Source organism: Stenella coeruleoalba (genome assembly GCF_951394435.1).
Source record: "Stenella coeruleoalba genome assembly, chromosome: 2".
NCBI lineage: Eukaryota > Metazoa > Chordata > Mammalia > Artiodactyla > Delphinidae > Stenella > Stenella coeruleoalba.
This window is the reverse complement of record NC_137147.1, coordinates 14,769,478-14,796,590: the sequence shown is the minus strand read 5'-3', so window position 1 is coordinate 14,796,590 and position 27,113 is coordinate 14,769,478. Positions and strand designations below refer to the sequence as shown.

Below are 27,113 nucleotides of genomic sequence, written 5' to 3'. Positions count from 1 at the left end.
TGCTGTTCAATTAAGGGTCCTTTGGAAAAATAATCTACTACATAAACCAAATTTTGTTTCATTCAGCAGTTGCTTGTGTACCTAGATCATCTCCACATCAGATTTTTCTTTAACTTCTGAACATACTATGTGAACATAAACTTAAGGCCTTCAAGAGTTATACTGCTTACAAATCTCACATCAGTTTTCTTAGACATTAGTAATTGTAAAACATTGAAAGTAAATTTCAAAATATTTTTACTGTGGCCTGTAAATTTAAATGCATATGTTAGTATTAGAACCAAATATTCATTGTCTGAAAAAACACAACTTCTCTTAACTGATGTTAATGAAAGCAGTTAATTGAAAAAATTTTTGGTTTTTTTTTATTCAGTGAATGACACCCAGTCCTACTTGGCAGAAGACTGTGGAGTTTGAAAGTTTCCATTACTGATGAAAGACATTCTACAGAATTTGTCAAATCTTTGAAACTTGGAATATATTGCTTTCATAATAATGAAGTTTATTGCCTATCTGAAGTGTCTAATTTTTCAAGTTTGTACGTTTATTAAGTGATTTTAACATTGGGTGTTTTTTTTGTTGTTTTGTTTTGACTATGGAAAGATAGTTTCAGGAGAAGATGAATTCTATTAAAACATTTGAGGCATGTTTGTGTGTGAAACTGCTGTGTTCAAGTATCAGCATTTACAATGTTGGTGATATCATTGTTAGTACTGATAATCCAGTTTCAGGCTACAGCGTTGCTATGTGTGTAGAGAGATGTATGAGGGCATTGTCCTTCTTCCAAAAGTTGGATTGCTGTTTTCTTTGACTCTGAAAACAGGAGTGGCCCAAAGTGTTGAGGTGGCTTAAGACAGTTATTCAGCCTGACTTTTAAAGTGAATTTAGTATGAAAAACATGATAACACAAGCTTCTTGGGTTGACTGCTGCTTTGGTAAATGGTTCCCAAATATCTCAGTCCCTTGCTTTCTGAGAAAGGATGAGTGAGCTGGGGCGTGTAGGGTGAAACAGTTGGAATGGCAAGGGCAAAAAATAGGAACAGTTCCTTAAAATGCCTTCATTTACTGTTAACATATGTTTTTTAAATAAATATTTTGGGATCTACATTATCACAAAATTATACAAAATATTTTTTACAAGTATATACATAAGGTATCAGAACAAACTTTAAACTCACAAGGTTATAGCTATACATATATATTCTCACATTCTGAAAAATAACATTCTAAGAAGTAACTAACTCCACAGAAAATATAGTTACTACTGAAGATAATTTTTTAAATGTAAAAGTTAGATTTTTTTAAATGACAGACTGTATAATTACAGAGATCAGATGGGTAAACTGCAAAATAGGACTAAACTTTTGGAATACTGAATGAAAATAGGCTTTTGTATATGTGGTTTTAAAACTGTTAAGGCAAGAAGTGTCCAATGCTTTAGAGTTAAATAACGGATCACTGATTTTAAAGACGATGTAGTTTTTTAAAAAAGTAAAGCTAAAAGTTGGTTAGAAAAGAGTTAATGCAAAAGGGATAGTAAAGACTCAAAATATTCTCAGGACCAAATTAAACTATTAAAAAAAAAGTTCATTGACTTGCTTAGTCATATACCCAAGGGATAATAAAACTACGTATGTAAAAGTCCACGTTTCAGAGCCTAAAACCAGCAGCCTTGTGGCCATCTCTTTTCCATTGAGAGAAGAAAGAATTATCCAGTTATTAAAGTTGCACTTAAAGTCTTTCTTTTAAGTTGCACTTTGCTGTGCTTATAAGACTTGAAACATTAGAAAAAGACAGTGCACACAAGAGCATGCATAAAGCTATCAATCATGTAGTTAGTTAGGCTTGGGTGAAATGAATGACAATTCCACTTCATTCTAAAAAGTTTTCTTCATTGAATTGAAGGTATTTTTTCATTCCAGTGTTAACTTACTTGAGATGCTTTACATCTGTGCAGAAGAAATTTGATTTAAATTGTATTTCCAGAAATTTAAACAGACTTTTTAGTATCATTACTTATAAATGGAGTATAGTTGCATTCTCATAATTTCACTGTAAAGAACGTAACTGGGAAACAAGAGCTTAAAGTGGTTTTAGTTCAGCCATTTTACAGGGAAATAAAAACATGCTAAAATCAGATTGTTTTTTTGCTATTTAATAGACACAGCCTGGAGACACATTTAAGAGTTTTTTCCTTCAGTTGCTATGGTTTATGGGCAAGCTAAGGTTGACTCTAAAATATCTGTTGGGTAACTTGGTCCAAAATGAACCATCATCGAAAAAGATCACCAAAAATAAGGGAACAGACGTGGCTAGCATTCCACAATGGAACCAGGGTGCAGAGGGTGCTCTGGCATGCATCTGCCAGAAACAGGACTAAAGGTGCTAGGAGAAGGCTCAGGTTACAAATTCGGGAGTTTAGTCAAATACTGCACACAGAAGTAATTCTCTGGGTTAAAAAAACATAGGTCATAATCTACATGGCCTACTGTGGTTATTCACCTTCCCGTAGTTGATGGCTGCTATAAGCAAGGTGGCTGTGGGATGACTACTTAAAATCAACGTGACCTTTAATCGGGAAACTGACAACAGTGATTCAGGCTGGCTTATCAGGTTGGCCACTGGGAAGAACAAAAATGCAGTGGAAGCAATTTTATCCTATATAGTTTATTTGCTTAAGGTTATAGTTGAGTTTCTACCGGCACTGTAAAGGAACTGGAATTTCTCTTTAGCCAAAAGCAGGTGAACTTGACTCAGAAGGAAAATTTGAAACTGCAACAGCCTCAAAAATAGAGGGAGAGGAGAGTGTGGTTCATGGGAATTTTTTGCTCTAATTTATTGGCTGCTCCTTTATAATACACGTGAATAGAAACTTAGTATTAGTGTTTTCTCAAATTGGGCTTAGTTTAGGAGAATCCATTGATAAGAAAAATGAAAGAAAATGACCTTAATGTTTCAAGCTTCTTAACAAACACCCCAATCAGTCCTTCAGACACAGCTATTCAGAGCTTTAAAACTGGCCAGGTTCAATCACTGCTTAGGCTTTCCATGATAAAATTCAGCCATATCTGTTTTTAATATTTACAAGGTGTTGCACATAGAAAACAGATTTCCAGAAACCTGAAGAAGGGGTCTATTACGCTACGAAGATATTTAACACATTAAAGTAAAAATTATAGGACCAAAAGAGCATCTTAAACTTCTTCATACTTAGAAAAATATATTTTTAAATAGCAGTCTGCATAACTTCCAGTCTTCAGGAAACTACAGATAAGCTAAACAGCAAGTTCCTGAATGGCAAGTACTGATCTTTGGCAGCATTTAAAGTGAATAGGAGTAAAGATCTAAGAGTTCAGCCCCAATCCACCAAAAAGGAATTTTTATAGACAAGTTTTACAAGTGGACCTATCTTCATTCCTTTTGAAGTCAGCCGATGGGGTGACATACATCTAACTAAACAAGTTTTTCCAATAGAAAAAAAAGGCTATAAAAATTTTATTTCAAGAGTTAACTAAACTGTATAACTTCGTAAATGTGAACTTAACGCTTTAGTTTACATGTTAAACAATGTTTCTATTAGACTACATCTTTAAATACTCAGTATTCTCTGCCAGTTAAATACTATTGCTATATAAAACCTTAAACTGTACACCACTGGAAATGACTGTTCATCATACTGCTTTTTCATTAATGAGGCCATGATCATATTTTACTCTTTCAATTATAGGGATGAATTCTGAACACAAGATTGACAGCTCAAAAATGAAAATGTAGCGATCATACACTACTAACTTTGGATTTGTTCCTGAATTTAAAATTTCCAGGAGAAAAATGTCCCTTATAAACAGGACTTTATTAATGCTTAAGAAGCATCATGTTCTCCAGTAAAGCCTGTGTGTGTTTTCTTAGGGAAAATAATGTTTGCCTTTTAAAACCTGTGATCCTTTAGGGTGATGGTGTATTTCCTTATGTGAACACAAGGATAAAATATTTTATTAAACAGTTGAAACTTGAAAATAAAATATAAATTCTAAAAAGAAAAAGCTTTGCTAAAAAGAGGAAGAAAATTATCCAAGTTGGATTTTTAAGGTTTTGGTTCATTTCTTTGAGGAGCACTGTCTCCCAAACCTCCCCAGGAAGTCTGCCAAATCTGCATCCTCCCTAAAATGGGGGGTGGCTTTTACCATCAAATAGTTATTCAGTCCCTCCTTGAAATGTAATTATCTGGCAGTGTATGGATTATGGACAGTTATTTAGTGCATGTAACAAATATTTTGAACTTATCAATCTTTCTACTTTAACAAATTTGGATAAATCCCTGTTACAGTCTTAAGTTAGCACCACATGACCATGCAGCGTTTGGTTCTGGTTTTTTCCTCTTGTGTAGTTCTGGTTTCTCAAGGCTGTTGCTTTATGGAGTCTTCTCAGCGTCCATATCTTTCAATGAGGCATATGTACACATTTCCAGACAAACAAACTGCAATCAGAGAAAGAACTGCAGTGAGTTCACTATATTTATAGATTTTCAGAACAGTTTACAATGTTTTAAATTAAGCTTTCAAATCATACATGTGTAAAAACTTTACTCTTTCAACTCCTTTTATTCTGTATTTACATAGTATGTGACCCCAAGGAGCCATATGGTTAGGCGACCTTTTTATGATGACTAGCTGAGTCCACAAACTGAACCTGTCAAAGAAATAGTAATAATCTCTTAACTAGTAAAAGACAGTCCCTGCTCTTCTTGGGCTGAGAAAGTCACCAACCTGCAGTCATCACCTCCAGCACTAATAACATGTCGATCACCACTGGTAAATCGAATATTTGTCACATGGGGTGAATGACCCAAGAACCTTTTGTGCTTCGCCTAAAAAACAAGAACAAAGCTCAGGGTGTGTGATGAACACAGAAGTCAAAGGTTCTTAATCAGGAGCTATTATCTCCATCATGAGTGCTGTGGAGAAAGCAGTTTGGAGCACAGCTAATGATGAAATGCTTTCTCAGAATCAGTAATGGATCTGCATTGAAAAGCATTTGAAATTTGGTAACTGATTAAAGGTTTGATAAAAGACTAATCACAGGATAGTCTGCGAAGATGGCGCAGCTTGGGGGCAAGGGGAGATAATTTCTAATAGCTTTTATTTCAGAGTAATGGATTTAGGAAGTTTGGAGAAAATTTTAGAATCACAAATTTAAAAGTATTTTCAAATCATGAGACAATAACATTTTAGCTATTATGTGGGAAAAAGTACTAATGATCAGAAGTCTAAATCAGGAGTAAAGTTGCATAAAATACTAAACCCAACGTAAACTTACAAATTTTTCAGGACATGGGAAGTCAAATAACTTAACCATGCCAAAGTCATCTCCTGTTACAAGGCTGATTCCTGAATGAGAGACGCAGGCACAGGTGACATCGGCTTTCTCAGCATGTCTGGACCAGATTCCCATAACTTCATCTCCTAGAATGCTAGAGAGAAGGAATAAAAAAATCCACCATAGCACACACAGGTTTACCATACTGAAAAAGTTTCTTGGTAATTAACCTCTGAGTACCTAGTTATGTTATTTAAACACAGGAATAAGTTATGACAAGGTGTTACCTTGTCATAAGCCTGAACCTGCCGGGATGGCACTCCCTCACCCCCGATACACACACCTTTTCTCAATGAAGTTCTATAATTTTAAGGGTTTATAGATTAATCCTTTATAAAGTCAGTTAATACTTTATGATAACTGATAGAACTATCTTAAAATTAAAAGTGTTGATGGCATTTTTCATTTTCATTGATGGTTATGCATGGTTATCTGTTCTACAGCCAGCAAATTTGAACCCATTTTATAAGGTTTCATTTCTAACAGCTGCTATCAATAGCATTCCTTTAGACAGGGAAATAATACAGTTGCCTAACAGTACCCAATACATGTTTTCATTGTCTGTTATTAAACCTACTTATGTTAAGGAAGTATCAGGGCATCTTTAAAGTCACAACTTTGATTTCCTTTAATTAAAAGAACTGATAAAGCATAGAAATATATTTGATCAAAAGGGGTCCCAGCATGAGTAAGTATATCATTGTCTTCTTAGGAAGAATTCAGGATGGTAACAAAAACTTAAAACTCAATTACTGGTCCTTAGTGGGAATGGCTCTAACTGTTCAGAAATAGGATTTTCCAGTTTTCCTTGCTGACCTTCAGTCAGCTCTTCCCTTCTGATACATGAAATATTTACCTAGTCCATGTAGCCCAAGTAATTCTGTCAATGGCAGCCTGATCCATAAGATGTTTTCCTGAAGGCACTTCATAGACATGCCGTTTATAGCAACCAGTGGAGACCTTTCATAATATTAAAATGGAACAATTCCATCATGTGAGAGGCAAAATCCAGAAGTAGTTTATAGTAAACTGGCAAAGTGCTACTTGATTTACATTTCTAACATAATATTAAGACTAAAACATGACTACAAAAATCTGTGAGCAAAAAAAATGAAGAAAAGGACTGGTAAGAATAGATTAGTAAAGAATTTATGCAGAAACAGTGAATAGTAGTGAATAAAAGGCAAGAGTTGAGAAGCTCTGGAACTGAGGAGTTTTAAAAGCACTCACTAACAAAATGTAAAGACTATTCGAATAGTCTTGGTACTGTACCTGGAGATGTCTGCTATCTGCAGAGAAGTCCATTTGAATGACAAAGCTTGGAATGTCTTTGCAGTAGCTGATTCTATTAAGGGTGGGACCCAATGTTAGGTCATAAAAATCCACTGAATTCTCACTGGAACCCACTGCCAGAAACCGGGAATCTGGACTAAATCTGAACATGTAACAAAAGATTCCATGTAAAAATGCATTAGACCACATGAAATAGTATAAACATTTAAGACCACTGACTTTTCAGTTCTCAAAAATAAGTATTTGAGACAAATAATGTGTGATATGGCCTCAAACAGATTTACCTGATAGTCACAACTGTGTACACTGATATTTGTCTGTGTTACATAAAACAGAAGGTTTATATTTTACTTCAACATTAAGTGGTTCCTGAATTTTCATCTCCTAATTTCTTTAAAAATAGCTCAGTTTTTTAAAAGCCACTAACAATTTACATATATTCCTAAATTACATAATTCAGTACGATAGGATCCTTTCATCTGGAAAGATCATATCTTAAGAGCAAGGGACACAGACCAGCTTAACTCATGTAACGTTATTAGATGAAGTGATACTACTTGAAGCTTGGAAGAAGTTATTTTAAAATAATAAAGTACTATTTGCCTATCGATGATGCAAAGCAGTATGGGACAGTTCAGTTTTTTGAAAATACTCCATAAGTCTTGCTGATGTACCTTTGGGAAACTGGAGAGCTGAGGGAAGCCATAATTACTGTTTTATATACTGAAGATCTGAGGAAGGCTTCATTTGTAAAAACGGTTTTACTGGTGAAAACAGTGCAAGCTTTTGACAGACCTGGATTCAATAATCTATCTTGATCACATAGAAGTGCTCAGTAAATGGTAACCACTGTTAATATAAGCTTAAGCACTGAAAAAGGCTCAAGAAAAGTTTTAATTAATTCATAATCTGGGGCATAGATGTTCAATGACTATGGATTAAATGAATGAACTATATAGTCAGTGGAGATGAAGAGAAGTAAAAGACGTTTGGGGTTATAAGTTTAATTTTTCAGGCTTTCTAAGAGATGTTTGGGGTTATAACTTTAATTTTCCAGGCTTTTTTGGGGGGGGCTGCATTGGGTCTTCGTTGCTGCATGCAGTCTTTCTCTATGTGGTGAGTGGAGGCTACTCTCTGTTGTGGTGCGCGGGCTTCTTATTGCGGTGGCTTCTCTTATTGCGGAGCACACGCTCTAGGCACACGGGCTCAGTAGTTGTGGCTCACGGGCTCTAGAGCACGGCTCAGTAGTTGTGGCGCATGGGCTTAGTTGCTCTGCAGCATGTGGGATCTTCCCCGACCAGGGCTTGAACCTGTGTCCCCTGCACTGGCAGGCGGATTCTTAACCACTGCGCCACCAGGGAAGCCCTTCCAGGCTTTTTTTTTTTGCCACGCTGTGCGGCTTGCGGTATCCTAGTTCCCTAACTAGGGATTGAACCCGGGCCATAGCAGTGAAAGCGCCAAGTCCTAACCACTGGACTGCCAGGGAAGTCCCTAATTTTCCAGACTTTTAAGGGCAGATGGAAGATAATTCTTGGCAGGATGAACTTACTGGACATGTCCAGTGTGACACTAATTCATCAAACATTCCCTGAATACTTGCTATTATAAGGCACTGTGGCTGGTGCCCAGTGGACTCATAATGTAGTAAGGAGAAGTAGCTAAGTATACAGACAGCCATATTTCAGCATACAATTTATGATGTGTTGAAATGCTACAGGCACTAAGGACCTTTTTTTCCAAATGCAAGCCGGGTCATTTAAAGAGTATCCTTGACATACCATTCCATTTGTTGACTAACCTGATATCGTGGATTGCACATCGTCTATCTCTCTTCTTTCCCCATATCTTTAGAGAGCTCACAAGTAAAATAATAAATTCTCCATTTTTCATTCCAATAGCCACCATGTCCCCTTCAGGGCTATAACACACAGTACGAGCAGCATGTCCCAAATTCACTTTGTTCAACATCTTCTGCATAAGAACCAAAAGAATCACAGAGAACTACATTAAGCAGAGTACTTACAAAGTAAACCAGTTTCTCCCCCAAGTTCTCAACACAATGCTGAGATAGTTCTTTAAGTGCTAGCAATTTAGAACTTTGCTTCTTAGAAATTGTAACATCTTTTAAAAAAAATTATACCTACTTTATCAGCAATGTCCCAGAGTCTCACTGTCCCATCTTCTGCAGCAGAAAGGAAAAAATCCCTGGAAGGATGTGTCGCCAGTCCCCATATAGGTCCATCCACATGACCGTTAACTAAAATATTACATGCTGCATTTTTCTCTCCAACTTCAATTATTTCAGCATTCCTTGTCCCTACTAGTATCTTGCCCTGAAACACAAGTGGGGCCAATATATTTAATGGAATACCACAGTTGCTCTTCTTAATAATATGAGAACGACCTTCTGGCCTATGTGATACTGTGACTTAGAATAAGAAATATACAGATCTTCCTCAACTTATGATGGGGTTGCATCTGATAAGCCCATCATAAGTTAAAAATGTCATAAGTTAGAAGTGCATTTGACACACCTAACCTATCAAACATGATAGCCTGGCCTACCTTAAACATGCTCAGGACACTTACTTGAGCCTCTAGTTGAGCAAAATCATCTAACACAAAGCCTATTTTATAATAAAGTGTTGGATACCTCATGTCGTTTATTGAATACTATCCTGAAAGTGAAAAACATAGTGGTCATCTCAGTACAGACAGCATGGCTGTAAGTGAATTGATTTTTGGCCCTTGCGGCTGACTGGGAGCTGTGGCTTGCTGCGCTGCCCGGCATCACGAGAGGATTGTACCACACGTCACTAGCTGGGGCAAGATAAAAATTCAAAATTCGAAATATGGTTTCTACTGAATTTGTATCATTTTTGCACCATCTTAAAATCGAAAAACTTTAACTTGGGGATGGCCTATATATTTGGTCTGTCCCCGCTTACTGGCATGAAGCTCCTAAAACCCTTGGGATTTCCTAAGTGATGAACAAAAGAGGGGTATCTTTTGTTATGGACCTCACCAAAGGATGGGGGCTGGTTGCCAGGAGACCCAACTATGTGATTAGGGGTTAGGAACTGGCAGTTTCACTCTCTCCTCTCCCCACCTCGGGGATGGGAGAGGGGCTAGAAGTTGAATCAGTTACCAATAGTGAAAGATTTAATCAATTATGACTATGTAAGAAGCCTCCATAAAAACCCAAAAGGTCAGGGTTTGGAGAGCTTTCAAGTTGGTGCACACGTGGAGATGCAGGCTGAGTGGTCATGGAAGTTCCTCTCCCCTCCCCATATACCTTGCCTTGTGCAGTTCTACATCTGGCAGTTCATGAGTTATATCCTTTTACAATAAACTGGTGATCCAGTAAGTAACATGTTTCTCTGAGCTCTGTAAGCCACTCTAGCAAAATAACTGAACCCGAGGAGGGGTCGTACAACCCTAATTTACAGGCAGTGGGTCAGAAGGACAGGTAACTGACTGGTGTCTGAAGTCCAGGAGGAGTTGTTGGGAACCCCAAGCTACAGCCGGTCAGAAGCATAGGTAAGAACGTGGCATCTGAAGTGGCGGTGAGGGGAGCAGTCTTGTAGGATTGAACCTTCAACCTGTGGAATCCAATCCCTTCTCTGGCAGATACTGTCAGAACTTAGTTGAATTTTTGGACACGCTGCTGGTGTTGGAGAATTGTTTGGTGGTGTGTGGGAAGCACCCCCAAACTCAACATACACACATTGGATTTGGGTCCAAAACCAAAATAACATACTTTCAGAGAATTTTTTGCTTTGACTAATTTAGTAGCAAGCCAGCCATTAGCTCATGCAAAGCTTTCTATGGCCAGAGGCGCATCTGCAAGAGCACTGAGCCAGGCTGCATGTGCAAGCCCACGCTAAAGATAATACACCTCGCTTCTCCAGTCATCAAAGTTTTGACTTTGACTATGATATATTAGTCTGAAGATCTCCAAAGAGGTGTAAGTGCATTGGGATACAGGAAGAAAGTATTGGATTTTAGTTAAAAATAACTATAAGTAAAAGTAAGCTTAACTAATATTTAATACACAGGATAACACATGTATGTAATTTATAAATACACTTATTGTGAGTGCATGCACGGTCAAATTTTTTAGAGCAATGTGTTTTTTTAAACAAATGGAGACAGCTGCTTTAATCAAAACGAGTCAACTGGCAAATAAATTTAGCTGTCTACCAGAGTTGAATTAGCAGATGCAAGAAAATAAGGAGGTTTAGATACAGTGCTTAGGAGAACAGCTTCCTGTCTTTCTGCAAAGAAAGCAGCAGAGAAGAGGCAGAGGAAAAGCGGCAAGCAAGTCCATCTTTGAGTTATTATTCATCAAGTTGCGAAGGTGAGAGAATCACAGGAATAACTGTTTTCTACTGTCTGCTGCACTGTAATGCCTCAAGAAACATCTTACCCTGCCTCTGCACACAGAACGGACACAATCTGTGACTTGTCCTGTCTCAAGCCTGAAGGCGCGGCACCGCCTCAGTTCCTGATCCCACAGTTTGACTGCTCCTCCTTCTTTTGACCTAAGAAAATAACAACCCAAACCAAAAGAAGCATTTATTATTGGCTATTACAAATAATTTTTATTATAAACAAATACTAAATTATAGGCAGAACAGAAAAAGAGGCTCCAATCTTATATTCTTCTAAACTTTCTATGGCAATTTTTAGATATAGTGTCTCAAACATTCAGTTTAAGCAAATTTTATTTTATGAACACTTATTTTTCTGACATCAGCATAAGTTTACTTAGTACCGCCCCCTGCTCATACATCATATATCCTCTCTCATAATACTTCTTGACTGAGGAAACGTGCAAAATGGATTTTTTTGGCTGTGCATGTGGCTTGTGGGATCTTAGTTCTCTGACCAGGGGTTGAACCTGGGCCACAGAAGTGAAAGTGCCAAGTCCTATCCACTGGACCGCCAGGGAAGTCCCCAAAATGATTCTTAATGTTAAGAGGATAATGGAAATGCAAGGCTAGATAATAGGATTACAGATGCTGTGCTACAGAATATATTTTCAGGGCCAAAAGAGCAGCACATTTCTTTCCAACCATTATTATTAAATATGCTACTGAACAGTTTAGTAGGTTACTAGTGAGTAGGCGTGTGCAAGACTAGATGAGGTGTGGAAACACGAGTGTCAGAGTAATATGCAAAAGATAAATATAGCCCATTTATGTTTTTTTCTCTTATACAGTCTTCCTTTATGTGAAAAGCAAAAGCTGCTGCATATTTGTGGTTCTTTCAGTGCTGTATAGGAATGTACTTACTTCCTGGTCACATATACATTCCATTTTAACATGCATATGAATATGCTAGTAGGAAATCAATGATAAGTATCTGGTTTCCACTGGGAGATTTGAAAACCACTCAGAAAAAGACCTCTCCTCACACATTTTGAGGTCTTGTCTTAATTTTATCTAACAAGTTTGCCTCAAGCAAAAGCAAACAAGGCAAAGTTTATTTTTAGTATCCTCTCATCCTTTTCTAATACAGCAGTATGAATTTTATCCCTTAGTATCCAGTTTGAACCAAAAAGAAAGCAGGCAGTCGAGATGCATCCTGAGTCCAATGGCAAAGATTCCCCCATAGATCACCACCTGCTACTCAGCCAGTATTTATACAGGCAGAGAGGCATTAAGAAAATCAATTCCTAACCTGCAAGATAGCTACCTATCCATACCTCAGAAAAATGATCACCCAGTTGGAGTTTAGACTTACCTACAATGTGAAAAACATTGGGAGGGATTTAAGACCAGAAATAAAAATCAACAAGCTGGTGCATAAAAGGCAGTAAAGGAGAAGCATATGAGGAGGAAGGTCAGAGGATAATCCATGTGGCCTAGACATAACTAACTGCAAACCAGAGGCATCACAACGCATGAATATTCAGTAAGGCTGTGAAAAGAAAGAGGACTCACGGCCTCTCCTTGCCACCAGTGACAATAAGTCCGTCTCGAAGGGTGGTGTACATGGCAAACACAGGCCCATTGTGAGCTTTGGCCACGATTCTGCACAATATGTGGTCTTTCCACACACAGACATCTCCACTGATGGTACCTGTAAACGTCAAGTTATTCTGAAAAGGAGTGGGGAAGGGGGAGATAAACTCATGAAAAGTTCAAATAGAGTTCAAACAGCAATTCTCTATGTAAGTGTGAGCCTATGTCACTTTTTTTTTTTTGGTAGTGAAACAAGTGTTTATTAGGAGGAAAAAGGGTACGTGTGGAGAGACACATGGGTGGACTCAGAGAGAGAGTCACGCTATGTCACCTTTTTGATACACAGAGCATGGGTGGCGGGAAAACAGTAGAGTCAAGAGTCAGAAAACCTGAAATCAAGGCTTAGCTTTGCTAGGGACATTTCCTTTTCCAGGTCTTTTGTTTATTAGCTGGAATAACTTTGGTCAAGACTTTTATCCTCTATGAGTATCAACTTTTTCAGTGTAAAATGAGGGATCTCTAAATCCGTAAGGTCTCTAAGGTCCCTTCCAATTCAAATATGCTGTAATTCTAGTTTATATCACCTCTTTGGATTGCTTTCCTCTAGCTGCCCAAGAAATAACTTAAAAGTCATTAGTAACTGAGAGTAAAAAAAAAAGAATAGGAATAGGGAGTGAAAATAACTTTTATTAGGTTTGATAAGGTATTTTGTCATGGAAAGTAAAACTATTATCTGTAGCAAAGTTGTAGTTTTTCAGAAATTGTATATGAAAATTAATATTTGCCATGATTTCTTAAAATCAAAACAGCAAAAGTTACTGCCTTTCTGCAATGAATCCAAACTAATATAAACGTGTTAAGGCACCGAAAGCTTAAGAATGACTGAGGTGCCTGAGAACTGCAGTCCTGATGCAGTTCATTTATGCAAAAGCTGGAGAAAGCAAATCCTGCGTTATGTGCTAGTTTCGTCTCATTTTAGCTTCACTTTTAGAGCAACTTGTATAAGATCCTTCACCAAAAACAATATGGAAAGAACCAATAAGAAAATAAGATTTTGGATTGTATCAAAAACAGATTTTCTTGAATCTTCCTGAGAATACTAGTTTGTAGGCTTAATTTCCCTACAATTTAATATTACTTCAAATTCTTCAGCATTTATACTTAATCTCTGTATCTTTTATTTGGAAAAAAATGATTACATTGGGTTGGCCAAAAAGTGCCTTTGGCTTTTAAGTAAAAATAAAAGACACATTTTTCATTTTCACCAAGAACTTTACTGAACAACATATTCACCTTTTTGTTCCACCACCTTCTGCCATTTTTCAGGCAACTTCATAATTTCATCTTCCCAAAATTTTTTATCTTTTTGAGCAAAGAACTGTTCCAGGTGCCTTTTACAGTCTTCCAGGGAATTGAAATTTTTCCATTAAGAGAATTTTGCAAATACCTAAATAAATGGAAATCCGAAGGTGCAATGTCTGGTGAATACGGCAGATCAATCAGAACTTCCCAGCCACACTGTAACAGTTTTTGCCTGGTCATCAAAGAAACATGTGGTCTTGTGTTATCCTGATGGAAGATTATGTGTTTTCTATTGACTAAGTCTGGATGCTTTTCGTCGAGTGCTGCTTTCAGTTGGTCTAATGGGGAGCAGTACTTGTTGGAATTAATCATTTGGTTTTCCGGAAGGAGCTCATAATAGAGGACTCCCAATCCCACCATATACACAACATCACCTTCTTTGGATGAAGACCGGCCTTTGGTGTAGTTGGTGGTGGTTCATTTCGCTTGCCCCACGATCTCTTCCATTCCACATTATTGTACAATATCCACTTTTCATAGCCCATCACAATTTATTTAAAAAATGGAACACTGTCATTATGTTTAAGTAGAGAATCGCATGCAGAAGTACGGTCAAGGTTTTTTTTCGCTTAACTTATGTGGAAGCCAAATATCAAAGCGATTCAAGCTGGTGCAAATGATTTTCAACACTTGATTTGGATATTTTCAGTAGTCGGCTATCTTCCTCGTGGTATAACGTTGATTGTTCTCAATTAATGTCTTGATTTGATCGCTATCAACTTCAACTGGTCTACCCAACCGTGGAGCACTGTCCAGCGAGAAATCTCCAGCACAAAACTTCACAAACCACTTTTGACACGTTCGATCAGTCACAGCACCTTCTCCATACACTGCACAAATCTTTTTTTTGCATTTCAGTTGCGTTTTTACCTTTCTTGAAATAATAAAGCATAATAGGCCAAAAATGTGGCTTTTTTCTTCTTCAATATTAAAATGGCTGCACATAAATTCACCAATTTTGATGTCTTTTAAATGCACACATGTGACAGCTGTCACATACAATCTAACAAAATTGTTTCTAATGACGTTAAAGACATCTAAGTGCTAATAAAGCCATCTTACAGAAAAAACTGAACGAACCTTTTGGCCAACCCAATACTTGTCACATAGGAGCATCTTTAATTCACGCCTTATCTGCGATTGGAATGTAAAAACTAACATTTTACTTCGCCTGCTCTTTTCATAGCCCCTAGCATAGAGGATGCTCAAAAAGGCTTAAACTGAACATCAACCCATTTTGTTATATAACAAAACATTCGCCCTGATTGCACTGTTGCTTCAAACATAGAAAGTCAATTATGACTAATATTCTTTTTTTTATGAAAATATTGAGAAGGTTTTTATTTAAGCAAAAGAAAAATGAACATGCAATAGTACCACTCTTTTACTTATAATTTCTAAAGGCTCCTCACATATGACTAACAGTCTAATCTTCAAGTTTATTTTCTATTGGGAATGGGCAATTGACTAAATAAGGAATTTTATACACAAAGATTAGTTAACGTACATGGGCATATTAAATGTATGCAAACACTTGAATGCATAAGCTTTTCTTCTGGAAAGAATTACTGGTCTTGTATTAAGAATCTCCACAATATTTAACTGAAGTTTGACACGGCACAACCAGCACTTTCAATGGTCTCAAAAATGTAAGTGTTCTTTAAGAATCTAGAATTATAATTTTCTTCCTTCGGGTATTACATACCCACATAAACACTTTAGTAAGAAAACCGACTTAGTTTTTTGATGCACCAAAGGATTTAAAAAGCCTGGCCAGGGCAAGGTATTAAAGGAAAGAGATGTGTCTTGTAAACCACAAGCCCAGGTGGAATGGGGGAGGGGAGGGGAGGAAATGGCTCTTGAACACTCTTTCTAGTAAACTAGACCAGGAACTGAGCTCGCCTTCTTCCCTTTAATGAGAGACACTGGCCAAGAGCACTTCCAACTACATAATAAGCAGTGAGTTAAGATGATAGGAAGCAAAGGAAATCCTAAACCAAGTACCACCTTAAATACTAGAAAAATCACGTTTCATGATTTATCTTTCTCCTATTCTGACAAATTATTATTAGGACCTAGGAGATTCAGGGTGACAGTTATAAAATTAATGAAGGTTTTTGAGAATGGCAGTGGCCCAAGGACTCAGATGTTTTATAATCCTTCTCCCTCGTTAATTCTCTTTCCCAGTCCCTGATTTCTGAAAGTATCAGAATTTGAAAGCTGAAATATATGCATGACCAGGACATATGTAAGGATTAGGGGACTAGAGTGCCATATAAACAACATTCATGTGGTTCATCTATCGTAAGGCAAGAAAATTCAAACTCGTCCAATTTGGGTAATTCACAGTTACACTACCACATGCATTTTAAGAGACATACTGCACCAAATGCAACAGCAAGCATGGTCTGCATCCGGGCATCTTGCAGTGTGCTCAGTAGCCCTTTTTTGCTAAGAAGAGCTCTTCCTGCCAATGTCCAGAACTTAACATGCTTTACTCCCACAGAGACAAACTGGGAATCTGAATCTGGTCGGAATTCTGCCACAAAAATACGTTGGTTGTGACCAGCTCTGCTGGCAATTTTGGCACCTGATAAAAAAGATACAACAAAATTTTCTAGGTTAGTATAAGAACTAAGCTAATTTTTACAGGATCAAACGGTTATTGAAAATATATAGTTCAAAAAATAAATGCTTATAAAAAGAGAGAGCAGGGAATTCCCTGGCGGTCCAGTGGTTAGACTCAGCGCTTTCACTGCTGAGGGCCCCCTGATCGGGGAACTAAGATTCCACAACTTGCGCCGGCACGGCCCCCCAAAAAAGGGAGAGGGCATGTCCCTTGCACTGCTACCTAGCAATCACATGACATACAATTAATAGTGTAGAGGCTCCTTTTTACATATTTTTGCAAGTGATGTGTGATTTATGGAAAGCTTTATTATAATTTAAGGGGCATTTTAGAAACCATATCTTATTTTTTTCTGTGTAGCTCTATGAATTTCACTTTTTTATAATGGCTATGTAACTGAAAAGTTTTGTCCGAAATGTGTTAAAGTAATATTACCCTATTGCCCTTCCATTATCACTTAACAATATAATTCACCGCATTCTCAAGTAAGATCCTCTATAACCAAATAATAATTAGCAAGACACTTACATGCATAGTTTCTTACTGAAAGAACAGTGAATCATTTATAATATTAATAACTTTCATTAGTTTATACTTTGTTTACAATTTCACTGGGTTTTGAAAGTAGAACATACCTACAACTGTGTATGGGTATTGAGTAAGGCTTAATAGTGAATAATGGTTTCAATCACCAAGTTAACACAAATATGAAATAGAAAATTCCTATCACCCCATTTTTATTTTTTAAAATTACAAAGAAAAAAATTCCTACCTTCCTGCCATCTCCAAATGGTAATTGTATGTTCTGGGTCTAGCCCCACAGATAGCAAGAGTTTTCCAGTAGCACTGAAACTAACTGAACACACTCCCTTTGAATGGTAGCATCTTAGTATAGATAAAGTCTGCTTGTTCACTGCATCCCAGATGTGGATAGAAGGAGCTGTAGCTAAACAAAGATAAAATCCCAAAGTTGTAATACACCTATTACAAATGTTTCCATTTCTAAGGCTGATGCATACTCATCTCTGAAACACAAGAGAAATATGTACCAAAGAAAGACTGTACTTAATAAAAAATAGCTCAAAACTAAGACTGAATTAAAAAGAAAGAAAGAAAAGGGAAGAGAAAGGAAAGGAAGGGAGAAAAATACAGACTACTTCCTCAGGCTATAGTCCAACTTGCACTTTTGAGAAAATAGCATTTAGACAAGCAAATTAGGTAATCATAACTTTAAACAACTTTTCAAAAAATAATGTATGTTTTAGATACACGTTAAATCTTTATATAATTATGTGGAAAAATATAAAAACATTATACACTTATGAAATACCAGGATATATTTATTACCTATTTATATGAAGGAGAGAGAGAAAGTGAATACAAATTGAGAAAGGCAGTAGGTAGGAAACCATGTGAATAGATCACAAAGGAAATCTTCAACTGCATAGGCATATATCTGGTAAAAAACTAAGTTCATATCACTTTATAAGACAGTAGTTTTGTTTTTTTTAAACAGGATTTCATGGAAGAAATTAAACTGCTAATCTTTTTAAAAAATTATATTTGTTGTTTTTTTTTTTTTTTAGATTTTTAAATTTATCTTGTCCAGCCTTTTTCTACTGCTTAAAATGTCTTCCCAGTTCTCTGTATTTCCTAGGTTAAAAAACCATAGCTTTGGACTGTCCTTTTTTCAAGAACTGCACCCTATAAAAAGGAATAGGTAAGTTCATTCAGCAGCTAATTCAGTCTCAGAACATAAGTACTTTTAGTAAAATAATCAAAATATGGAAGAGCATTTGCTTCAAATTATAAATGTGATTATAAATTTAATCTCTCCAATGATGGACTCTGCACTTAGCACGAATCCACACTCCTCTCCATGATCGGCAAAGCCCTACATGACTGACTCCTGCCCCTCTCTAGGTTCATCTCAGAGGCCTTACTGCAGTCACACGGACCTTCCTGTTTCTTGATTCAGCTTTAGGGCCTCCCCAGGAGGGAGTTAACAGACGCAGGACTGAGGTTACTATCACTAGAATGGCCAGCTTGCTAGTGTGTGAGAACTTGACTTTTGAAATGTTCCCTATGTTGATAAGGTTATTTTGTCCACGGGGGGCACTGAATACCTGCTTTCTTCTGGGACTATGGTATTTTACTAGTTGTGGCTTTGTGTCTATGTGACCAGCCCCCAGTAAAAACCTTGGTCTCAGAGTCCTCAGTGGGTTTCCCTGGGCAGAAACACTGCACCTGCATTGATATATCTGGCTGCTGGTAGAAGAAGCAGGTTCTGTGTGACCCCTGGAAGAGTGTGTTTTGTTTTTTTGCGGTACGCGGGCCTCTCACTGTTGTGGCCTCTCCCGTTGCGGAGCACAGGCTCCGGACGCGCAGGCTCAGTGGCCATGACTCACAGGCCCAGCCGCTCCGCGGCATGTGGGATCTTCCCGGACCGGGGCACGAACCCGTGTCCCCTGCATCGGCAGGCGGACTCTCAACCACTGCGCCACCAGGGAAGCCCTGGAGGAGTGTTTTGGAAGAGACATAGAAAGCCTGTGCCTCTATCCTCTAGGCTCCACCTGATGTGTCTTTTTCCCTTGCTGATAATTGTAATAAACTACTGCACCGTAACTATCTCTGGGTCCTGTGATTCCTTCTAGTGAATCACTGAATGTGTAGGTGGTCGTAGGATTCCCAAACCAGGCCTCAGCCTACAGCCCCCAGGTCACCCTTCAGGTATCACTGTTTTGTATCATTCTTGGCCTAGCTAAATGTTACCACCTCTGAAAAAACACTCTGTTTTGTGGCCATCGCCCTATTTGTTGTTTTTATCACATTTATCACCATCTTAGATCATGTTATTTAGGAAAAAAAGTACTTATTTATTGCCTGTCTCCCTCTAAAGCAGAAGTCAGCAAACTTCCACTGTAAAGGGTCAGAGACAAAATTGAAGGTATTATGCAGGTACTTGTGTAATAAATTTTCACAAAATTTTTATTGATGAAATTCATTGAGTGAATTTTTTTATAATATAGATCTACTAATGAGAATGAAATTTTTTGGGGGGGATAATTCACTTAAGTAGGGTTCAAAATCAGAGTTCTTTATTTTTTAAAAAAAATTACAAATGTTCATCTGATAATGATCTATAATAATTTTCAACTTTGAAAATGTCTCACACAGATAGGTACTGTCAAATATGAATATCATCCAAAAGCATATGATTTTTTTTTTTTTCTTTTGCGGTACGCAGGCCTCTCACTGTTGTGGCCTCTCCCATTGCGGAGCACAGGCTCCGGACGTGCAGGCTCAGCGGCCATGGCTCATGGGCCTAGCCGCTCCGCGGCATGTGGGATCTTCCCGGACCAGGGCACGAACCCGTGTCCCCTGCATCGGCAGGCGGACTCTCAACCACTGCGCCACCAGGGAAGCCCCAAAAGCATATGATTTTAATTGAGCATATTAATCACTTGGAAGGCATTCAGAAAATTCTATTAGAGTCTTCTTGATATTTGCATTTTAGCATGTATTACATTGCAGAATAATAACTTTAAATTGAAGGTTAGGTGGAAGTTCCTCAATTGTACAGTTAAACAGATTTTTTAAATATGGAAATTTTCTCTACGCTTGTATCAAGATCTAAAAAATGCTGCTGGAACTGTAACTTGAGCCCAGAAAATACATTTGCTGCAAATTTGTGTGGGAATGGGAATCTCAGTTCTCATCTTAATTTTTGACAGTATGAGAAGCATATAGTGAAGTTTGGTGTTACTTGTGATTCAAAGATTAGTTGCCATCAAATGACTTTCCTGCAGTATAAGTTTCACATATAAGCACTGTAACTGAAATTGCAGGTTGTAATTGTAATTTCCCTGTTATTTCAGGTTGAATCATTAAGAAACATTATCAAGTATGCAGCAAAAACTAATTTCCAAAGCCACTGAGTTTTCCATAACAGAGACTGAGGGCAGTTCTTCTCACTCAGAAAAACTTCAGTCCTGGCTCTGAGCTACAGAAATTGCCAAAAAAACAAAAAAACCCAAAATGTTACCACTGCTAAACCACTGAACTGCTGTGGGGATAGGGCAAGTCAGGACTTTCACCTTCTATTTCTAACATAAATTAACAGAACTGATGATGGTTAAGTCTATGAGAGCAAACAAAATTAACTGTTGACTCTAAATAACAAAATATTGAAGTTCAATTACACATGATAGATTGAAATATTTTCCACAAACCACCTGCTGACAAAGAACACAATGAATAGCCATAAATGCCTTAAATGATTATAGAGGCAAACTTCAGTCACTTAAAAGTCTGCACTGATTCCTCAAATAAACAACTGGCAACATTTGTCACCCCATCAAGAGCCAAGGGAAACAATTAAAAATCATCTGCCTTTTTTTGGCTTTGTTTTTAGTGACTAGTGATGTTGTTCCCAATGTCCTCAGTTCTTTTAGCAATGGTTTTTGCCAAAAAGCTAAGAGTCTTAAGTTTATTTTCTCTGGACACTTGTCGTTGTAATCAAACATGATTTAATTAACTCACAGTAATAAACAGCTTTTCTTGATTAGCTAACAAATGAGTCATTCAGAACCTTAGGTTGTAGCCACATTTTATTTTATTTTATTTTTTGAAGAAATTCTGTTGTGATGAGATATTGTCTTAAAGTTGCTAATTTTTTCTGATTTTTGCTTTCCTGTGAACTGGGAATACTGTGATAAAGTTTAGTGTGAAAATGTTGACATATATTGTATTCTTTCAGCACAGCTATAGTATCATTGCATAATAAACACAATGTTTTACCAACTAATTTCATAACAACATAATCCACACTTCACTGTGCCTTTTGAGTTTGACATTTGAAGTCTATTTTCCTTTCCTCTCTCTTGTTTTGACATGATAGATATACCCTGGTTAAAAACCAAAAAAATGGCAGCAATGTGGATGGACCTAGAGAGTAGCATATTTAGTGAAGTAAGTCAGATAGAGAAAGACAAATACGGTATGACATGACCTATATGTAGAATCTAAAAAACAATACAAACAAATGTATATGTAAAACAGAAACAGACTCACAGACATAGAAAACAAACCAGTGGTTACCTAAGGAGACAGGAAAGAGGGGAGGGGCAAATTAGGGGTATGAGATTAAGAGATGCAAACTGCTTTGTATAAAATAGGTAAGGATATACTGTATATAGCACAGGGTAATTACAGCCATTATCTTGTAATAACTTTTAGTGGAGTATAAGCTGTAAAAATATGAATCACAATGTTGTACACCTGAAACTAATATGTACATCAACTATACTTCAATAACAAAAAAATGCTGTGGAATAGCAATACACGTAGCACTCAAAACCTGTCAAGTTTTAAAAGAGAATCACTGCAATTTGCAGTGTGCTAAGCAGCAGTGGAAAGCAATGAGAGTGTTGTAAACAGTCTCTGTTGCAACTACTCAACGCTGCCATTAAAGCACAAAAGCTGCCATAGACGATATGTAACTGAATGAGCATGGCTGTGTCCAATAAAACTTTATGGATACCGAAATCTGAATTTCATATACTTTTCATGTTTTGTGAAATTTTATTCTTCTCGTGTTATTTTCCAACTACTTAAATTAATAAAAACTATACTCAATCATGGGCTGTACAAAAACACGTGCTGGACCAGATTTGGGCCAAGGGCTGTAGTTTGCTAACCCCTGCTCTTGAGTGTAGACCAAGAGAGCAAGGACCTTGCCTGTTGTGTTGAATAAATTTGTAGTTAAATAGTCAAATCACAAAATCATGCTTTACCCTGGAGGAGGGGAGGGAAATGGATACAAATCACATAAATTGGTATAAATCAAATAAATGTTTTCTTATCAAACTGCTAATTCTTACTATATTATGTAAACTGAAATACAGTTGAAAAAGCCTAGTTATTATAATATCTAAAAACAACAGGCATGCATTGTTCATCTAACAGCTTTTTAACTTCACAAAGCCACGGTCAAAATCAATAATAGGGCTTCCCTGGTGGCGCAGTGGTTGAGAGTCCGCCTGCCGATGCAAGGGACATGGGTTCGTGCCCCGGTCTGGGAGGATCCCGCATGCCGCGGAGCGGCTGGGCCCATGAGCCATGGCCACTGAGCCTGTACGTCCGGAGCCTGTGCTCCGCAACGGGAGAGGCCACAACAGTGAGAGGCCCGCGTACCGCAAAAAAAAAAAAAAAAAAAAAAAAAAATCAATAATAAAAAGTTATTTTCAAATCTTTAAATGCTCTGTTGATCTAGTATGTGCAATAATTAAGATGGTTACATAAAAATAATAAATTTTTAAAAATTTTATTTCTAGGCAATACAATTTATTGATTCATATTTAAGATCAAGTTTTAGCCCCACCTTTATTCTTACCAGCTATGTGATATTGGCAAGTTAATATCTACTATGAAGAATTCTTGTGATGACTTACAACAATGCTGGGCACACTAAGAAGGTCAAAATATATTACCTTTTTTTTAAAAAAAACTTATTATTGCAGATAGGGCTCAGCATCATGACATTAAAATGCTGTATTCTTAATTTAAAAGAAATCCAAAATAGGTTCAAGTATCTTATTACTCTATAAAAATTTGGGCTATCATTACTTAACAATATGACTAAAATAGAAAATGATTAATTTCCTTACCTGACATGTCTGCTGAATCACCTATAATGGAAATATAGCAGAATAATAATTATCCATAAATACTATAAGCAAAATTTGTAAAAACTCAATTATCATAAAATGATGATTTTAAGTAATTTAAATAACTTATATAAAAATTAATTTTATTATGCAAAATTGAGTACACTGTAAGTAAAGCCACTAATTTCAATTATATATGCATATTAACATTCTATGCATATGACCTTTCAATCTTTGGATCAATATTTTCTTTATATATAGTGAGTCACATGAAATTTTAAATATAACAACTTAAAATAATATTGATATGGTATAAAATTGATATGACTTTATTTTGGTTTAAAAAATGCCCTGTTAACAGATCCTTTGGGCTTTAATGGATCTCTACATGCAGGGAAGAATTAGATCTAAACCTTCTGAGAGAAATGATGGCAAAAGTTAGCATGTAACTCAAGAAAAAAAAAAAGCTCTTAATTCAGGTCACAAATTAACCCCTTTCTTATTTTTTTTAATTAAACATTTTCTGTATGAGTAAAAGATTACCAAAAAAGAAAACACGAAACTCATTATATTTGCAGTGGAAATATTTATTAACCACAATTGCAGAAGCAATAGTCTATTGCAAGAAAGAAAGCAGAAAAATTTAGCAATCTTTTCAAAATAGATGATTGTTCTGTGCTTTGGTAGAGCTTTATATCCCTATGAAATAATTATTTCAATGACATATGTAGACCTATCGTATCCTGACCTGGAATACGAGAGAAAAGGTAATGAAGTACTTGACTCTGCTGAACAGACCAGTCAGGATATACCACTTTTAGTTTTGAACATGCTCTGATAACAACCAAATGATGAGAGGACTTGAAACTATGTCACATGAAGAATGGTTTAAAGACTGAGGGTGTTTGGTTTTGGCAATCAGGCTTATCCCAGAATATCTGCAGGGCCTGGGACAATTAAGAGTACAGATAAAGATCTAAACATCACAGGTCTAAATATTCTGGGTGCCCCAAAATGAGGACCAGTGAATTGCAATGAAAGAGAAATAAATTTTGGTTCTATATGAAGAAGCACTTTATAACAGAGCTTCCTGGGCTTCCCTCGTGGTGCAGTGGTTAAGAATCTGCCTGCCAATGCAGGGGACATGGGTTCGAACCGTGGTCTGGGAATATCCCACATGCCATGGAAAAACTAAGCCCATGTGCCACAACTACTGAGCCTGCACTCTAGAGCCCACAAGCCACAACTACTGAGTCCATGTGCCACAACTACTGAAGCACGCATGCTTAGAACCCACACACTGCAACGAAGAGCAGCCCCTGCTCGCCACTCGAGAAAGTGGCGCAACTTGAGAAAGCCTGCGTGCAGCAACGAAGACCCAACACAGCCAAAAAAAATAAATAAAATAAATAAGTTTATTTAAAAAAACAAACAAACAGAGCTTCCTAAGGAGAGGTTAGGTTACTCTGTTAGGCATCAAGTGATAATGGGGTTCAAGCACGTGTAGGAGGATCCTTAATCAAATATGTAAAAAAGGAAATTCAAACATCTAATGATGGACAGCTAATGATGGATAAAATGATATATTTGGCTCTGAGATTCCAAGAAAAAAGAAAAGTTTGAATGTAACTGGCTAAAATACCACAAAAGCAAATATTTCAGTTCCTCTATGATTTATATGACTTTTTAACAAAGAGAACCATATGCATTTTAGAAAGTGTTTTCGTGCTTTGTGGGTTTTAAACAAGCCTGGCATGCAAAGTACCTACTGATTCAATTTTCTTTAGGTTCAGAAGAGAAAAAGTCTCTTACTCTTTGATCTTCTCTTGAGTCTTTCTTACACTTAATTAGGCATCACTAAAGATTTTTATGTCTTGTGGAATGGTACAAGTAGGGCAAGGCACAGAACTACATACATGATCTAAAATCCATCTCTGTACTGGCTGAACTTTGACTTGGAAGGAGAAAGAGGGGGAGATAATTAGCCATTCCACATTCTCTATAGTGTTGCCTTTCAACAAAAGGGAAAGAATACAAATATCAAATCATGCATTTGAAACTAACATAATATTTTATGTCAATTATATCTCAATTTTAAAAAAGGAAAGAAGTAGAGGTCAAATTTTATGAAAGATTAATTTGTGACATTTCTTAATCAAAAGAGAAAACTATAGCCCTAATATGTTAAACAAAGTTGCTTTTTTTTTTTTTTTTTTTGCGGTACGCAGGCCTCTCACTGTTGTGGCCTTTCCCGTTGCAGAGCACAGGCTCCGGACTCGCAGGCTCAGCAGCCATGGCTCAAGGGCCCAGCCGCTCTGCGGCATGTGGGATCTTCCCGGACCAGGGCACGAACCCGCGTCCCCTGCATCGGCAGGCGGACTCCCAACCACTGCGCCACCAGGGAAGCCCCCAAAGTTGCTTTTTTAAAGGGAGAAAAGGGGAAAGAAAAGGAGAAGGAGCAAAGCTGGGAAATGGAAGAACCATGCCTTCTAGGATTCCATTCATAGAATGTAAATTCCACTAACAGAGATTTTGTCTTTTTGTAAGCTGCTTATACCCCGAGCACCAAGAACAATACCTTGCACGTGGCAGATACTCAGTAAATTTGTTGAATAAATGAACTTAATAAAAATTAACTGATCAATAACTATATGCCAAGAGGCACTAAACATGATGCTTTCATGACCAAAATGGTAACTTGGTCTCTCATTCCTCATGCAAAGTGAAAAGAAGACTTCAATTTCAAAAACTTAGTGTGAAAATGGGCTAGATCTACGTATTTATATTCAAAGATTAGAAAGGCTGGATCAAGAGGCAGAATAGAAGGATGTGGAGCTCACCTTCTCCTACAAATACATCAGAACTACATCTACATGTGGAACCCTTCTCACAGAATACCTGCTGAACACCAGATCTCATAAAACCAAAGTTGCAAGAAAGATCACCACGTAACCAGGTAGGATGAAAGAAAAAAAAAAAAAAAGAATCAGGACAGGACCTGTGCCCTGGCAGAGAGCTATGAAAGAGGAAAGATTCCCTCACCCTGGGAAGTCTCTTCACTGGTGGTGAGATCAGCTGGGACAGAAAGGGAGCTTCAGAGGCTCAGAGAAGAGTAGAGCAGCCGGTTTACAGCAGGCAGAACAGATAGAGACCAATACAGAGGGTCCTGGCCACCTCCCTGCCCTCCCCAGCCTGAGATGTGCATCTGCTGGTGTGTGCGGGGGTGCTGGGCACTGAAACTTGGGTTTCAGAGGACAGATCTGGGGAGAGGACTGGCATTGGTTGTGTGGAGACAGCCTGAAGGGGCTGAAGTGTGGTCCAAGCCACAATCAGGGGTGTGCGCAGGAAGGAGCTTGGGTCTGCCACTGAAGTCCCATTGTTAATGCTCAAGGGGAGGGGCAGGGCCCCTGCCATAGCAGCCTCCCCTTCTTGGAGTGCTCGTGGTGGTGCAGCTCTGCCTCTTTGAGCTCTGGGAGAGTGTAAGCACCAGAGGATTGTCCATACTTGGAGGCAGGGCTGAAATCCAAACCGATCCCCACGGGCCGTGTGACTTTGGAAGCAGCGCTGAAATCTGAGTGTCCCAGAGGTTGTGGGATCTGTGAATTTAGGCACTTTGTAAACTCAGTGCCCGTGGGACATCCGAGCAGATTACTGGTGATCTTGTGGATGGGGCGGGTCCAGCGATAGTGGCTGTGGGCTTTTCCACAGTCTGGGCTGACTCAGTAGCTCTACAATGGGTCCAGGTGCAAGACTTTGGCAGTCCCGGTACCTGATCTCAGCAGTTCTGCACCAAGGGATCTGCGCTAGTGGCTTTGT

At 37.7% G+C, this 27,113-nt stretch overlaps 2 protein-coding genes across 17 annotated transcripts in view; one reads left to right on the top strand and one right to left on the bottom strand.

Moving 5' to 3' along the window:
* The window catches only part of ZC3H14 (zinc finger CCCH-type containing 14), a gene marked incomplete at its 3' end in the record, with an annotated part of 39,104 nt that extends 38,090 nt beyond the window's left edge, over window positions 1-1,014 (top strand). For 2 of the 10 annotated variants that reach the window (XM_079914634.1, XM_079914641.1), the window contains exon 16: window positions 374-977. In XM_079914634.1, the coding sequence (XP_079770760.1) occupies window positions 374-380 (7 nt within the window). Of the gene's footprint in view, window positions 1-373 lie in introns of all 10 variants that reach the window. The other 8 variants (XM_079914640.1, XM_079914639.1, XM_079914638.1 and 5 more) reach the window with 8 other exon arrangements.
* Window positions 1,015-4,362: 3,348 nt separating this feature from the next.
* The window catches only part of EML5 (EMAP like 5), a 160,993-nt gene continuing 138,242 nt past the window's right edge, over window positions 4,363-27,113 (bottom strand). For 2 of the 7 annotated variants that reach the window (XM_079914627.1, XM_079914632.1), the window contains 11 exons: window positions 23,298-23,318; window positions 17,402-17,575; window positions 16,382-16,590; window positions 12,618-12,775; window positions 11,099-11,213; window positions 8,814-9,002; window positions 8,468-8,640; window positions 6,649-6,811; window positions 6,233-6,336; window positions 5,317-5,470; window positions 4,584-4,867 (listed from right to left, as the gene is read on the bottom strand). In XM_079914627.1, coding sequence (XP_079770753.1) covers window positions 4,715-4,867; window positions 5,317-5,470; window positions 6,233-6,336; window positions 6,649-6,811; window positions 8,468-8,640; window positions 8,814-9,002; window positions 11,099-11,213; window positions 12,618-12,775; window positions 16,382-16,590; window positions 17,402-17,575; window positions 23,298-23,318 — 1,613 coding nt within the window. In that variant the 3' untranslated portion in view covers window positions 4,584-4,714. Of the gene's footprint in view, window positions 4,478-4,583; window positions 4,868-5,316; window positions 5,471-6,232; window positions 6,337-6,648; window positions 6,812-8,467; window positions 8,641-8,813; window positions 9,003-9,139; window positions 9,490-11,098; window positions 11,214-12,617; window positions 12,776-16,381; window positions 16,591-17,401; window positions 17,576-23,297; window positions 23,319-27,113 lie in introns of those variants that run through there. The other 5 variants (XM_079914629.1, XM_079914628.1, XM_079914630.1 and 2 more) reach the window with 5 other exon arrangements.